Source organism: Ambystoma mexicanum, chromosome 10 (genome assembly GCF_040938575.1).
Source record: "Ambystoma mexicanum isolate Mex_15411 chromosome 10, UKY_AmexF1_1, whole genome shotgun sequence".
NCBI lineage: Eukaryota > Metazoa > Chordata > Amphibia > Caudata > Ambystomatidae > Ambystoma > Ambystoma mexicanum.
Window position 1 is genome coordinate 1,116,365,986 of NC_090932.1, and position 15,228 is coordinate 1,116,381,213.

General features: G+C 47.9%; 1 protein-coding gene across 1 annotated transcript in view; it reads left to right on the forward strand.

Moving 5' to 3' along the window:
* Positions 1–9,298: 9,298 nt before the first annotated feature.
* Positions 9,299–15,228, forward strand: part of PGAM2 (phosphoglycerate mutase 2) — a 28,779-nt gene continuing 22,849 nt past the window's right edge. The window contains exons 1-2 of the mRNA XM_069618972.1: positions 9,299–10,093; positions 12,057–12,237. Of these exons, the coding sequence (XP_069475073.1) occupies positions 9,683–10,093; positions 12,057–12,237 (592 nt within the window). The 5' untranslated portion in view covers positions 9,299–9,682. The remainder of the gene's footprint in view (positions 10,094–12,056; positions 12,238–15,228) is intronic.

The window sequence follows — 15,228 nt, forward strand, 5'->3', positions numbered from 1 at the left end:
ATGGCCCGGCCCACGGCAGAGGTGCCTTCAGCGCAGCCAACATCACACAAAACACCTAAACCTCTTTGGCATGACCACTGCTAATGGTGGGAACAGCTCGACTAGTCACAATTCTACTGTTTTTGCCATCTTTGCTTAGGTTCAACCAGTTTCACCCATGCCTTGTATGGTTCTGTTCTGGGGAAACCTCTACAAACAGCTGCAGCGGGCATGTGGGTGTGTTGTTTTCCACATGCAATGTGCATTTGCTACAGCACGTCAGTGCATTTTCTCCCCAAATTCTCACAGGTGACATTATTGTTTGGTTTTCACTCCTTGCGCATAATTGCTCTACAAACCCAACAACTCTACGACAGCAGCGACAAGGACATAGAACAAATTACGTCTGTGATTGTTGAGCTGTTTCAGTTTTTGAATGAGCATGGTGCTTTTGCAGGGAAACCACTATTTTATTACATTATTCCAGAGGTCATAGTGGGGGTTGGGGAACAAAAGGGCACAGAATTCCCGTACTTTTGGGGGAAATTCACCATTCACCCCTTTATATGAACCATAGTACCATTCTAGATTGTCAGTGAAAGGCACTTTTTTCTTTTTACTTCTCCCAAACAGGGGATTCGAAACTGGGCCCTGCTATTAACACTACAGTGTCAAACCATACTGCGCCATCTCACAGGTGCTGGATCGCTACATTCATTTATATTGACTGCTTGGGACAGAGCGCCCATTGCCAAGCTGCCACAAAACTCCTCTCAGCAGTGATCTGTGTTTGTCTTCTGTAATTAAGCATGGATTGATGCTGTCACAGTGGCTACAGGTAAGGCGCAGGGAGGAGAGCAAGAGAGAGAGAGTACTGTGAAACACTGAAGTGTGGGGTGGAGTGGAGGAAAGGAGGGACCCAGGTATGTCGTTTTAATTGGGGGGTGAAAATAGGGTGGCCAGCAGTCCTGATTTTGCAGGACTGTCCCAAAAGGACAGGTTGGGTCCTGCAAAATGCAGACCCCCTCAGCGGGACGGCAAAAATCCCTCTTTTCCTTTGGGCTGTCTGTGAGGGGGTCTGCAGGACGCTGGACCCAACTTGTCAATTCGGCCTTTCCAGCGCTCACAAATTCTTATGAAAGTTTGAGCTCTTGGCAGCAAAGCAGCTCTCCAAGGGACCTGACAAGTTGCTCTCTGTCAACAGAACATTTCAATTGGAGCCATTAGGCAATGATGGGAGGCAGGGAGGCAATTAGCAGGGACTTATGTCCCTTGGGAAATGTGAATGGGGTGATAAAACGTGAGAAGGGTGCATAATGCTGCATGCTTTGCAAAATAATGACTATGGCTTTAAAACCCAAGGAGGATTTGTTAGGCTCACATTCATTTGCAGGTGCTATTGTGACCTTGTTGGGGAGAATACAACTAAAGCCACAATGTTATCGCGCAATGTAGTTCTATGACGATGTATAGTATAAGGTTAGTTTTTCATGTAATTTGGTTTTCTTCCAAGGCATTGCTATAAAGTATTATTTAAGCACATGAAATGCAAAGCAGAACCTTAATAAAAATCTATATCAACCAAACCTGGGAAGTTGTTTTCAGTTGTTTAAATTGTCCACATCTCGGTTTCACCATTTGACCAAAGTGTGTGATCCTTGGCAAATAATTTTATCTCATTGGGGGTCATTACGAGTTTGGTGGTATCCCACTGGTAAATCCGGTGGGATACCACCAAACGGTAATACCGTTACCATCACCTGGTCTGCCGGGATTACCGGCAGAGTGCAAGTGGCGGCAAAGGTGGTTAATCCCCATTCCATGGAGTCTGATAGGACTCCATGGGGAGATTGACGGTAATACCGGTTGTTTTGTGCCAGTGGGGTGGCAGAATTGGCTGGAGGTAATTCCGGCCACCCCACTGGGAAGTTTATAGTTTGCCGGTGTGGAAACATGCCAGTAAACGTTATTACTGGCACGTTAATTCCGGACCAGCAAACTTGTAATGACCCCCATTCTGTTTTATCTGCAGCCTACGTTGGTTCACTTCATAGCTTAAATTAATATATCATACTATTTTTTTAAAAAGCCTAAAGACTATAGAGTTGCTCCATATATAATAATAGTGCAATTTAGATATTTTACACCACAGTTATTTACCAATTGGCTTACTTATGGCAACTAATTCTAAAGTAACTTCCATGGTGCATCCAAGTATCAAATGTTGATGATGTTCCTTGCATATGCAAAGTAGCAGAGGCCTCTTTTGGTGCAGGGGGGGATAATAGGGTTCCAGAGGGAGGCTGGGGGGCGCACTGGGCACCAGAGGGGTTCGTGGGCACGTACCCCCTGCTCTGGCACTGGTTTGCATGTATTTTTCCCCGCAACGCCTGCACAGAGCTCTGATAGGTGGGTTTCCGGTGTTGTAATGGTCCTACAGTTGTATTCTTTGCTTTTGTTATGTGATGTCTATGTGTTAAAATGCAATCTGCCTCTAAAGTTGCAAAGAAAATTGATTGGGGGCGGGTGATTGATACCATATGGAATTGTGAGCACTGCGGGGTGCTTCTGGTGCGTTACCACGTCCAAAGTGTCCTGCAAAACTATTTTGTAAAGTTGGCCACTCTATCTGAGTATAGTGGGCCTCATTCTGAGTATGCCGGTATCCTGGCGGTAGAGTTGCCAGGATATCGGCATCTGGTACTTACCTTTACCGGAACTCCCTCCGGCGGCGGTGTAAATCCCCTTGATGGATTTTCTGTCATTACCTCCACCTGCAATGCCAGTGGTGGTAATGAGGGCTTTTTTGGCCGGTAGGGCGCCCGGCAAACCCGTAGCCGGGCAGTCGTGTGGATACTGGTCCATCCGACTCGGAATGAGGCCCTGTGGTTTTTGTGCTTCGATCCCGGCATTATGCTGACCTCCTGCTGGGACTATCTGACTCTATGATGCTAATGTGTAACAGGGGGGATCTGCCTGTGGTGGAGTTGGCTACGTGCGAAGGCCTTCACGGTTAATAATAGACCACATTCTCGAGGCTGCAGCGCAGACCGTGACCCCGTGTCATTTAAATGTCATTTGGAATGACCCATATGAAGGTCAGAAAGGACCCCCTGGTTATCCCCTCCACCCTCCCCCGCACACCGCAGCTGCCCTTCTGTGCTCTCTGGAAAAGGGCACTCTGGGGACACGTGTCCGCTTTGGCGCCCAGGTCTATTTCAGTATGGCTACAGTACACCCGTCACTCAGGCAGGGTGACCCACCCCCAGCTCTACATTCTCCTTCTCCAGTCGGATTGGTCACCTGCTGCTGTTCGTTTAGCTCGTGGGATATGGGCGTGGCTTGGACTGACCACACGGCGGAGAGAGTAGAACAAACCCAGGACTGGCGGAAATGAGTAGGATACCACACTAGGGGCCAGTTTAAGTTTACAGAAACTTTGCACCGGTGCAAGTGCAAAGTTGCATGGGATTAACACATGGGCAAACTTTGCACTGGTGCAAAATTGCAGTGAAAATGTAACTTTTTTGCACTAGTGCAATGTTTGCCCTGGTGCTTATACCATGCCAAACTTCACTTGTCATGGTGCAATGGTTTTCTGATATGTCCCAGTGTTTTTAGAAATAAAGCAAAGTTTGCCCTTGTGATACTGCCAAGCAACTTTGCACTTGTACCGGTGCAAAGATTCTCTTATCTGGCCAAAGATTGGGGGCGTGAAATGTAAGTGCATGGGGTGACCTGATGGTTCAATGTAACCATGACACCAATTTTCCATCAGACACATAAATGCTTTCTGAGAGTTGTAGTCTTGCTTAAATTCAATTGAACAAATTGGAACCCGAACCTCGAATCAACCATTTATAAAAAAAAAAAGGAATCCAGGGCCAGGAAACGTTGCGTGGTGTCCGTGTTCTGGTGATTTGGTCTGGTCTCCAGAGATTGAGGATGGGATCAGGTGGGTAGAGCGGCTGCTTTTTGTGGGTAAACCCAATCATAAACACCAGGGCGGGGAGAATCATAGGCGACCCGTGGCAGGCGAGGGCACAGGTGCTTAGGCAGGTTAACACCCTAAGGGGCAGGTTTGGACGGACAAGAGTAGGCAAACCCCCAGAGTGCAGACTTTGAGTAGAACAATCAGACAATGGGGCAGTAAGTAGGGGGTGGGATTGTTGGGACCCGTGGAGTGGGAGGGGGGGGGGTCTGTGAGGAGAACAAACCCTCAGCTAGGGAGTAGGTGGGTGGCCAATCCTTCTGTGGGCATGAGTAGGACTAACCTCAGGCTAGTGAATTGCGAGCATGGCTTCCATTAGGCATCTGAACGACCACTGGGTTGGGGGCAATGGTTATAAAAAGAATAATGTCATATCCCACTTCATGTTAGCAATCTCCCCCTTTTACTCAATGTATCTATCAAGGAATGCTGAAAGGCGGAGCTGTCCCGACTGCAGGTTGCACACAGATACCTTAGGGAAGTAGTAGCGCTATTTTATCACCAATGAGTAATTCTAACTTCAGGAGGGGGCTGCCAGTAAGGCACTCTTTGGTGGAGGTGGCGTGAGTACAACAAACTTAAGGAAGCAGAGAGTGAGTAGGGCAAACCGTCCTCAGCGGTGTTATGGTTTAAACACTAAACTGAAAGCGTGAGGGGTTCAAACTCCAAGGTGGGGACTGTAAGTTGGAAAAACCCTGAATTGGTGATAGTGAGTGGTACTAGCATTGGGTACAGGCTTTCAGTAGAACAGACTCATGCAGGGCCACTCTGTAAATTGACATTAAGAGACCACCCAGTGGTACTAGCATTGGGTACCGGCCTTCAGTAGAACAGACCCATGCAGGGTCACTCTGTAAATTGACATTAAGAGACCACCCAGTGGTACTAGCATTGGGTATGGGCCTTCAGTAGAACAGACCCATGCGGGATCACTCTGTAAGTTGCCATTAAGAGACCACCTAGTGGTACTAGCATTGGGTACGGGCCTTACGGGCCTTGAGTAGAACAGACCCATGCAGGGTCACTCTGTAAGTTGCCATTAAGAGACCACCCAGTGGTACTACCATTGGGTACTGGCCTTCAGTAGAACAGACCCATGCAGGGTCACTCTGTAAATTGACATTAAGAGACCACCCAGTGGTACTAGCATTGGGAATGGGCCTTCAGTAGAACAGACCCATGCTGGGTAACTCTGTAAGTTGACATTAAGAGACCACCCAGTGGTACTAGCATTGGGTACCGGCCTTCAGTAGAACAGACCCATGCAGGGTCACTCTGTAAGTTGCCATTAAGAGACCACCCAGTGGTACTAGCATTGGGTACCGGCCTTCAGTAGAACAGACCCATGCAGGGTCACTCTGTAAGTTGCCATTAAGAGACCACCCAGTGGTACTAGCATTGGGTACGGGCCTTGAGTAGAACAGACCCATGCAGGGTCACTCTGTAAGTTGCCATTAAGAGACCACCCAGTGGTACTAGCATTGGGTACGGGCTTTACGGGCCTTCAGTTGACATTAAGAGACCACCAAGTGGTACTAGCAGTGGGTACGGGCCTCGAGTAGAACAGACCCATGCAGGGTCACTCTGCAAGTTGCCATTAAGAGACCACCCAGTGGTACTAGCATTGGGTACAGGCCTTCAGTAGAACAGACCCATGCAGGGTCACTCTGTAAGTTGACATAAAGAGACCACCCAGTGGTACTAGCAGTGGGTACGGGCCTTGAATAAAACAGACCCATGCAGGGTCACTCTGTAAGTTGACATTAAGAGACCACCCAGTGGTACTAGCAGTGGGTACGGGCCATACGGGCCTTCAGTCATAGACCCATGCAGGGTCACTCTTTAAGTTGACATTAAGAGACCACCCAGTGGTACTAGCAGTGGGTACGGGCCTTGAATAACAGACCCATGCAGGGTCACTCTGTAAGTTGATATTAAGAGACCACCCAGTGGTACTAGCATTGGGTACGGGCCTTCAGTAGAACAGACCCATGCAGGGTCACTCTGTAAGTTGACATTAAGAGACCACCCAGTGGTACTAGCAGTGGGTACGGGCCTTGAATAACAGACCCATGCAGGGTCACTCTGTAAGTTGATATTAAGAGACCACCCAGTGGTACTAGCATTGGGTACGGGCCTTCAGTAGAACAAACACATGCAGGGTCTGTAAGTAGATGATAGGAGAAAAATCAGAGAACTATGCCTTTCACACAGGCCTAATCATTTTAGGTCGAGGTTTGCTGCTTGATTGACCCAAGACGTGACGCAACACCCAATGTCCACAATAAATCCAAATGAATGCAGTAATATGTTAGCCCTCTTTTTCCAATCAAGATCCACCTTCTCATTAGGAACCTGAAGTCAAAAGGCTTGTTCATTATTGGATATTACACTTCGGCACTCATCTACACGCGGACCAGCCCAGCTCTGGAGAATCTATAACGCGAAAGTGTTTCACTAAAAATTGGACTAGAGGGGATTGCTGCCAAGCTACCGTAACGCAAGTTAGCCAATGAGTCATGCAAATTCCAACATTGAACACGTATTTTTTGATCAGCAATTGATGTGGGACCCATGTGTCTAATGACATGGTAGAGCAATGTAAGAAACAGACAGCTGGTGTATTACTGCATTCATTCATTGCTATCAATGTGGCATGGATTCAACACTAAAATACTGAGATAATGGCTTATGAAGTTTTACAAGTCTGATATAGTTCAAAAACTGAAGCAGAAATTCATGTATACAACTAGCAGTGCTTGTAAAATGTACTTGACTATCACTTGTATTGCCCTGAGGAAGCACTCTTACACGAAACACTTGTTGGCACCAGTGTCTTTAGAATAGGTTTCTTTGTAAATCACAATTCAAGCCAAACATAAACATCTGTCTAGCAGTTAAAATCTTAAATTAAAAGATGGCATCCATTACTCCAGTGTCAAGTGATTACTAATGACACATACTTTCAAAAATACAAGCTGGTGGTAGTACGAATATCTAAGACCCAGGATCTCTGACTCTCTAGGTAGGGTAAACCACTTAGAAGATCTGTGAGATGGGCAAACTTTGTGGCCAAGCGGTGAGCTGGATACATGTTTATGGGTGTGCAAGATAACCCTTGAGGTGGGCGTGTAAGTGGGGTAAACCTTTGGGCTGAGGTCAGGGGTATGACGAAGTCTGGTGTGGGGGTGTGAGTAGGATATTCGTCTGTGTGGCATTGCAGGCAGGGCAAACACCAGGGTGGGGGCCACGAGTAGTTGAGGGGATTAGGCCCTAATCTCAATTAGGGTAATAGGCAGGAAGGCAATGCTCGAAGGGCCAACCTGAGGGGCGTGTGTGACTACTGCTGGCACAGAGCGCTGTGCAGCAGGGGTTTTTATTTATTTATTTATGTATTGTTAATGTGTCCTGTGTCGGTTGCACGGGAATCGATCTGAGAGGCCCCCGAAGTGGAGCACAAGGGCAGGGGTCTGATTATTTACAGCCTTGGTACATTCCCGATAAGTGGGGCGCGAGGATTGGGCAACAAGACAAGGCAGGAGTACACAAACAGTACAAAATCATTAATTCAGTACAAGGGTTCAGCAATTCTTTCAGCAGAGGACAACGAGGGAGGGAATAAAGGCGGCCACGATTTAGGCCATAGTTCTTAAAGCTTGTGGCAGCTAGAGTTAAGCGAAATCCCAACTACAACTGAGGTCTCGAAGCTACCCCAAAGGACCGCAAAAGCAGACCTTTTCCAAGCAGTGGCATTAAATAGGGGCGAGGAAAACTCATGTTTCACCTACGGGTGTAATTCCTGCCTGGTGTGTTTTAAAGCAGCTCATTTCTCACAAGTGTCTCCAAACAATGCACTCCAGGTACTGCTCACGGTTTTGTGAAGTCACAAATTGCAATTCATGAATGCGCGCCACCTTGGTTTTGGTGCTTTGGGTTTTTCTTTTTGGCTCAGTCCGAGCCTACGGGGGTTATGTGTCGGACAAATCCAAGTCGCACGTGGAACAGGGTGGTGGGCACTGCAATGAGTTCCTGGGTGGGGTTCATGTAGGCCAGCCCCCAGGGCGGATGCTGTGAGCAGGACAAACGGTGGTCCGGCCTGGACTGGCCCATGTGAAAGTGTACACAAAAAGAGGTGGGGCTGTGTTCCTTTCTGCCCCGCCCCTGCCCCCCACCACCTTCACTCTTCTTCCCTCCAATGCAAACCTGATACCTGGGCTCTCCCCACCACTATGTTTTACAACGGTATTATCAAGACATGTAAAACAGCCACTATTCCTCCTTTCAGTCATTGTCCACCTGAGCATGCAGCTTTGTGCACAGTTCCTGTTCTAATCAGCCGCCATTCGCACCTCTAAAAGGTACGTGTCCAAGACTAGATATTAAATCCACACCTACTTTCCAACCTTTCAGAACCAAGGTCATTTCCTGGTTAACCAACAAATAACTGTCCTACCACATATGTATGCACTCCAAATGTCCAATTTTATGTATATTGTTTGAATACTATTATCTATGCCCTATCAACACTGTACTATTGTCTTTTACCTGTAACCTGATGTTCAAAGCGCATATATACCCCCGGGTCAAGAGCGCTATATAAATAAATAAACAAACAAACAAACAAACTATGGCAACCACAACCCATTACCTGCACACACAGCTGTGCCTGCAGCAATTTCAAGCCAATCATGTTTGATTAGTGTAGTGCACGGCTAGGTGGCGGCCCAGCAATGGGTGTTATATATAATATGGTAGGTTATTTATAACGCGCTTAATACCCAAACGCGGACCCGTGGATCGAAAACGTGTTGCTCCGTGCCGTTTTGTTTCCAAGGCAAGCACATTGCCCATGAGCTATCCTCCCGAGACAACTCGAGCATTGAAGTAGACAAACACAAACCCGCACCTGCAAGGTAGCTCGGCCAATATGTAACCGTAGGACCAAGGCTTTAATCCCCTGTAGGGCGGGGCAAAAAAGAAATGTGACCTTCACCTCTTGGGTACAGGAACAGAGCTCCCACCCGCTTCCACTTCTGCTCATAGGTCAATGCCAGAAGGCTGGCCTGACTGGCCAATGTGGGCCACTGTCATGACAAATGTCTTTACCATAAATATTCTAATTCGCGACCGTGGGCAACAACGTCTCTGTGACCAGATCTATGTTTAACTCGGTCTGAGCCAACGTGTGGGGAAGAGGTGCCCATGAGTCGGCCCGATCCTATGGTACACAGCACAGGACAAACCTTGAGGGCGGGCTTCCATGCAGGACAGACCCATGGGCGAGGTTACAGTTCAGGAAAAGCAACGCTAGGCGTGCGTGTAGAACCCACCCAGGGGTGGAGTTACGTGGAGGACGGGCCCCTCTGGGGTGTCAGCTTTCCTGCCTATATATGAACCTCCTCTGTCGCTGGGTGACCGTGCGGCATTCCTAGGGAGGGGGGTTGACTTAGGCGGTGGGCATTATACCAGGCCCCAGGGACGAACACAAGGGGACCAGCAACATTTCGTGGCAATTATTTTTAAAAAAATATAATTCTAGCCCTGTTCATTTAAAAGAACAGCACTACGGTCTGAGTGGCGGTCACGTGGCGTCCACTGTGAAGGGCAAACTGCGAACTCAGTGATTTTCCAGCGTGCCTCTTAAGTTCGCCGAGCACGCACCCGGCTTTGCAGTGATTCTCGCTGACCTGTGACCCACCCCCCCCAGCCGCCATGCCGCACCGCCTGGTCATCGTGCGCCACGGGGAGAGCTCCTGGAACCAGGAGAACCGCTTCTGCGGCTGGTTCGACGCCGACCTGAGCGAGAAGGGCGCCGAGGAGGCGCGTCGCGGCGCCGAGGCCATCCGGGAGGCGGGCATGCAGTTCGACATCTGCTACACGTCGGTGCTGAAGCGCGCCGTGCGCACCCTCTGGTTCATCCAGGACATCATCGACCAGATGTGGCTGCCCGTGGTGCGCACCTGGCGCCTCAACGAGCGCCACTACGGTGGCCTGACAGGCCTCAACAAGGCCGAGACCGCCGCCAAGCACGGGGAGGAGCAGGTCAAGATCTGGAGGCGCTCCTTCGACGTGCCGCCGCCGCCCATGGACGAGGCGCACTCCTACCACCAGCTCATCAGCAAGGTGAGGCCCGACTACTCATCTGGGAGTGCGCGTTGGAGCGGGAGGGGTCACTGTTCATCGCTGACCACCAGCACAGTTCTAATCCCCATCACTACCGCCTAATTCTGCACAGGGTGCACGCACAACTGCGCCAACACACACCATTGACCTCGGCTATTACAGCATTGAGGCCCAAACACAGCTCTGTCAACAAACCTTCACCACAACCAGGGATCGTAGTGAGTGGGAACGGTCGGTAGCAGTGTTCCACATCTTTTTATTGTTTTTTATATTTACCATTCTTCTACTTTTTACGACCGTATTCACCATTCTCTATGGAGCATGGTGTCGATTCATGTACCTGTGCAAGTGTTAAGTTTTAATAGGAGCCTTAGTTACTTGTCACTTAGACCATTGCAGTGCCCCAGCTGCAACACCTTGCCACATGTCGCACTATGCTCCCACCTACCCCGTCACCTGCCGAGACCACAGTTCCACTACTTTTTTTTCGGTACACTTCTACCACAAGATGCAACAGCTCCTGTTTGAAAATACTTTTGTTTAGACGCACAGCTCTGCCAATGTACCTAATGCAGAGGGGGGGCCCTTACTAATTAAAGACTAGCAAGTGCAGTGGGCCCAGTAATACATGGTGATAATATGATATGCATACAATTGTCAGTCAGCCACGAATGCAAGATACAGTGGTGAACATTGTCAGAGGTCAGGTTTTACTAGACGACATCTGCACCATGTGTAGAACAGGACCATTTGAGAACGGAGAATGTTCTTGTCGCTTTGAAGCAAAAAGTGTGCACCAGTATCTTTTGGAATGTGAGGGTTATACATAACAAACGTTCAAATTTTCGCTAATGCAGTTGGCATTAGGGACAATAAATGATATTGTAACACAAGAACATGTCGATAAGTAAAATAAGAAGACTCGGATGACCCGGATGTATAATACAGAAACGCGGGGTGGGGGCAGGGGGTTGTAATGGTGCATTCACATACCTTCCTGCTTGTTCATGACTGACAGCCACATCTTAGCCAACACCCAAGCATTCTAACCAGCCGCACCAGCTGCCATTCCAGTAATCAGGCCCACGCACACAGCTCTGCCAATGCACCTCAGTTATTACCTGAGCGCCCCGTTCTGGTCCAGTACTGGACAACACCCATAGCTATCCTACTGCTGCAAACCTTGTCTTTCTTATAAGGATACCCATAAACCACTCTGCAAACCGCCCTCAATCAACACCTGCAGCACCCATGCAATTCCATCAATTTGACCTGGCTTTCAGCACTCCGTTCTTATTGGTGCTGAGACCTAAACGCAGCAATGACGGTGTCCGATTCGTACCGGAAGTACTCCCTAACATTCTGCACACTGCTCTGCCAATGCACATCAATGTTGACCTGCATCACCAGTCTTCTCCCAGTGCTAGTATCTACACTGAACACTTTAAAAATCGTTTTTCCGTCACAGCGCCTGCGATATAACAAGCAACACTCTTCAAACATATGGTTGGGTATGCACGCATGCCATTTCAGTTAGTATTCCAGGAAACGCTTTTATGCCACATTAAAACTCCACGTACAAAGAGCTGACTGTGCTCGATACTGCATGACGTTCTTAGCTTTGAGAAAGATTCATATTGTAATCGGAGGCGGAGACAGGGTAGGTCCTGAGCAGGCAAGGCCCACCCAACATCTGTAAATGTCCACTCAGCAGTGATTTGTTGTCATTGCAGATGCTAATGTTGCTGTGTGTGGGCGCAACTACATTAGCTTCAGGCCCCACTTTTTAGATAATCCTGGATACGCCTATGATTGTAATGTTCATGCCCCAGCTTGCTTTGCATCACTGAAAGAACTCCTAGGTTACAGGGCCTGCTTTGTCAGAGCTTGCTTAGCATTTGAAAAATATTTTCTCTGGCTACAATGCCTGATATGTTAAAGCTTGATTTCTTACCCCTGCCAGGACCGGCGCTATGCAGACTTGAAGGCTGGCGAACTCCCGCTCTGCGAGAGCTTGAAGGACACCATCGCCAGAGCCCTGCCCTTCTGGAATGACGTCATTGCCCCCCAGATCAAGGCCGGCAAGAGGGTCCTCATCGCAGCCCATGGCAACAGTCTGCGAGGCATTGTCAAGCACCTGGAAGGTGAGTGCCAGGGACAGGAATGTGCGAGTAGCTCCACAGCAGAGATCGCAAACTTTCTCATGGTAAGGGACAGTTGCTTACCCAGTCCTGTGATCTCAATCTTTCCCATGTCAGCTGTGAACCAGAGGGTGCTCTTTAAGACGAGGTGGCGCTCTTATGGGAAGGATGGGGAAGCAGAAATTACTCCAACATCAATAATAAGGTCGACTCAAGAAGTTGCCATGGTATACAGTGTTTTATTAACAATTATCTAAGACGGGAGTAGAACGGACATTGATGGACGTCTCATAGCAAAATGTCATCATCATTAACGTCGTACTACGTGGCAACTACAAACTTATGTGGGGCTGTGGTTGGGTAATGGGAACATCTACATGTACTTTCTAGAAGGGTTGAGGTTATGATTGGTTCTCTATTGTCAGGTGGACAACTAAGCCCTCCTTTAGTACAAGTCATTGTCACAAAATACACAACGATCTATTGGGTCTCAAACTGTAGGGCTCTTTGATAAGTGGCCCTCTGGCACACTTGTACCCTTCTGGAATATTCCACTCGCTAGCAGAGCACAAGCTGCTAGTCCAGGTGCTGGTGGGTTGGTCTTGACCATACCTCCCCACCCAATTAGCCCAAGATCTATCATCACTCTTACTTCCTGTCATCAATTAGCCTTTGGACATGGCCTTGACGACTCCTGGGAATATTGGGGAGTGTGTGCATGCTATTATCCTTTGGTCTCTGCAGAGTCTGCTTAAATCTATTTTCATCCAGGTCACATGACTGACGACAACATTTCGAGCTTCTTTCCAATATTAAATGGTATTAAAACAAACAGAACTTGGCACTCATTGTCTCTCTACTGTATCTTGGAAGGAGCTTTGGCTCATCTCTTGTGTTAATTGTATCCTTTTGAATAGACAACCAATTCTCGGCTGCACTGGCCTTCTTGACACTGGGCCAGACAAGCCTCCTTGATTCTTTCTTGCTCGCCAGCTACTGTTTGTTAACTGCAACACATTTTCATCTTCTGTCATGCTAAAAACTATCTAAGTATTGCAGTACAACACTTCCCTTTCAATTCAACATTGCCTCTGTCCATCTGAGGACCCTATTAAAAATCGATGGAGACCCTCAGTACCCCTGAGGTAATCTTGTGCTTTTCAGTTTTCTCTGACGGAACGTAAATGACATCAGATCTTGACTTTTTATGCAACAGATTGAGAAAAATGCATTTTTCAAGTCAATCACCGTGAAATATCGTGCTTCAATTGGAATATTACACAATATCGTCACAGGATTAGGAACTCGAGGAAACTCTGCCTCTAAAATCTGGTGGTCTCATGTACTGAATTAAATGCCATGACCCTCCCTTCTGTTTTTTAATCGGATATACTGTGGTATTGCACGGTGACTCTTGCGTCACTAGAATACCCTGTTCTATTAATGTGGAAATGGTCTTATAAAAACCTTAATCTGCCTCTTGAGACATGGGATGCTGCCTTGCTCAAGGTGAAATTGCTCCTGGTTGCAGCTTAATCTGAACTTCTCCTACCCCCTTTAATAGGCGTACATCATAAGGGCCTGTAGTCCATTACAAGGTTGGCACTTTTTCTAGTCCTTATCAAACTATTATGGACGCTGTCGTACTAGCGTCATTCGTTGCAGGACTTCTCTTTTCTCCATCTTAATCCAATTTCTAATATTAATTTCAAATATTAACTCATCATCTTTGAACAAATCCTTGTCTGTGACATTGGTCAGTCTATACCCTTCCCCAATGGCAATGACTGTTCTCCATGACCTGCCTTCATCCCATCCCTCGAGCATAGCCAATTCCCCACTTACTACAGCTGCTACTAGTTCTAGAGGAGTAACTCATCCCCTCCTCTTTGTCCCTCGGTATCCGTGGTCTAAACAGAAACTCATCAGGTATTCTAATAGTCTTCCCCACTAAGCCAGGTAACCATGTTAACAAAATGCATATCGCGTACAGAAAAACTTCTGGTTCGATTGGCACTCCTCGCAGAGCCATATGCCCTGCAAATGCCATTATAAATTCTCCCACGTTTAGATAGTGTATCCCAGGAGTGGAACATAGTATCCCATCATCGGTAAATGAAATCTTCATGTTAAGCTTTGTCATTAAATCTCGCCCTAGAATATTGGCTGGAGTCTGCCGTGAATACAAAGGTGCAGACATATCACATTCTCCCACTGAGATTGGCAATTCATCAGTAAAAGGAGCTCTACTTGTAGCTCCAGAGAACCCCTGAGTATTCATGACATTTCCCAACATTGGATATTTGCCCTCACGCATACATGAGCAAGTTGCACCAGTGTCTACTAAAAAGAAGAGGATTTTCCTCCTATCCACATCAACGCTCGGTTCCTCTTGAAGATCTGGGCCCTCATTACAAGTCAGGCGGTGGACCATAGTGCTATTGGCACCATGGTCCATGCCGGATTCCGCCATGGTGGATGGCGGAATTACCACCCCATTCCAAGGTGAGTGGGGCGGTAATTCCCCATTCACCATTTGCCCTTCCCCATTCCCATTTTTGCCCCATAGGGCATAATGGGGATGGGGAAGGCGCTAATTACGGCACCGTAAATTACGGTGCCGTAATTAGCACCAAGGTTGCTTAGCGCCTTGGACTTTAACGCCTGCAAAAAGCAGTGTGAATCAGGCGTTAAGGGTTAACGGCGCAGTTAAACCGTTAACGCCTGACTTGTAATGAGGGCCCTGGTGTTACTGATGGTACTGAACAGATCAAGTCACCCTGTGAGCTGTCCTATTGTGGATATGTGCTCATCCCAGTGCCTGTGAAAGGACTCCTTCCATCACAGTAGCACCCCCCACTCTAGGTGTCATTAGCTGTCCCGTGTTTGCATTCTGCTGTATTAGCATGGGTGCGTCTTGTGACTGCCCTTGCGGTGGACTCAATGGTGCTTGCTGCAATTGCTGTGCCGGCTGCATTTGTGGCACTTGTTGCT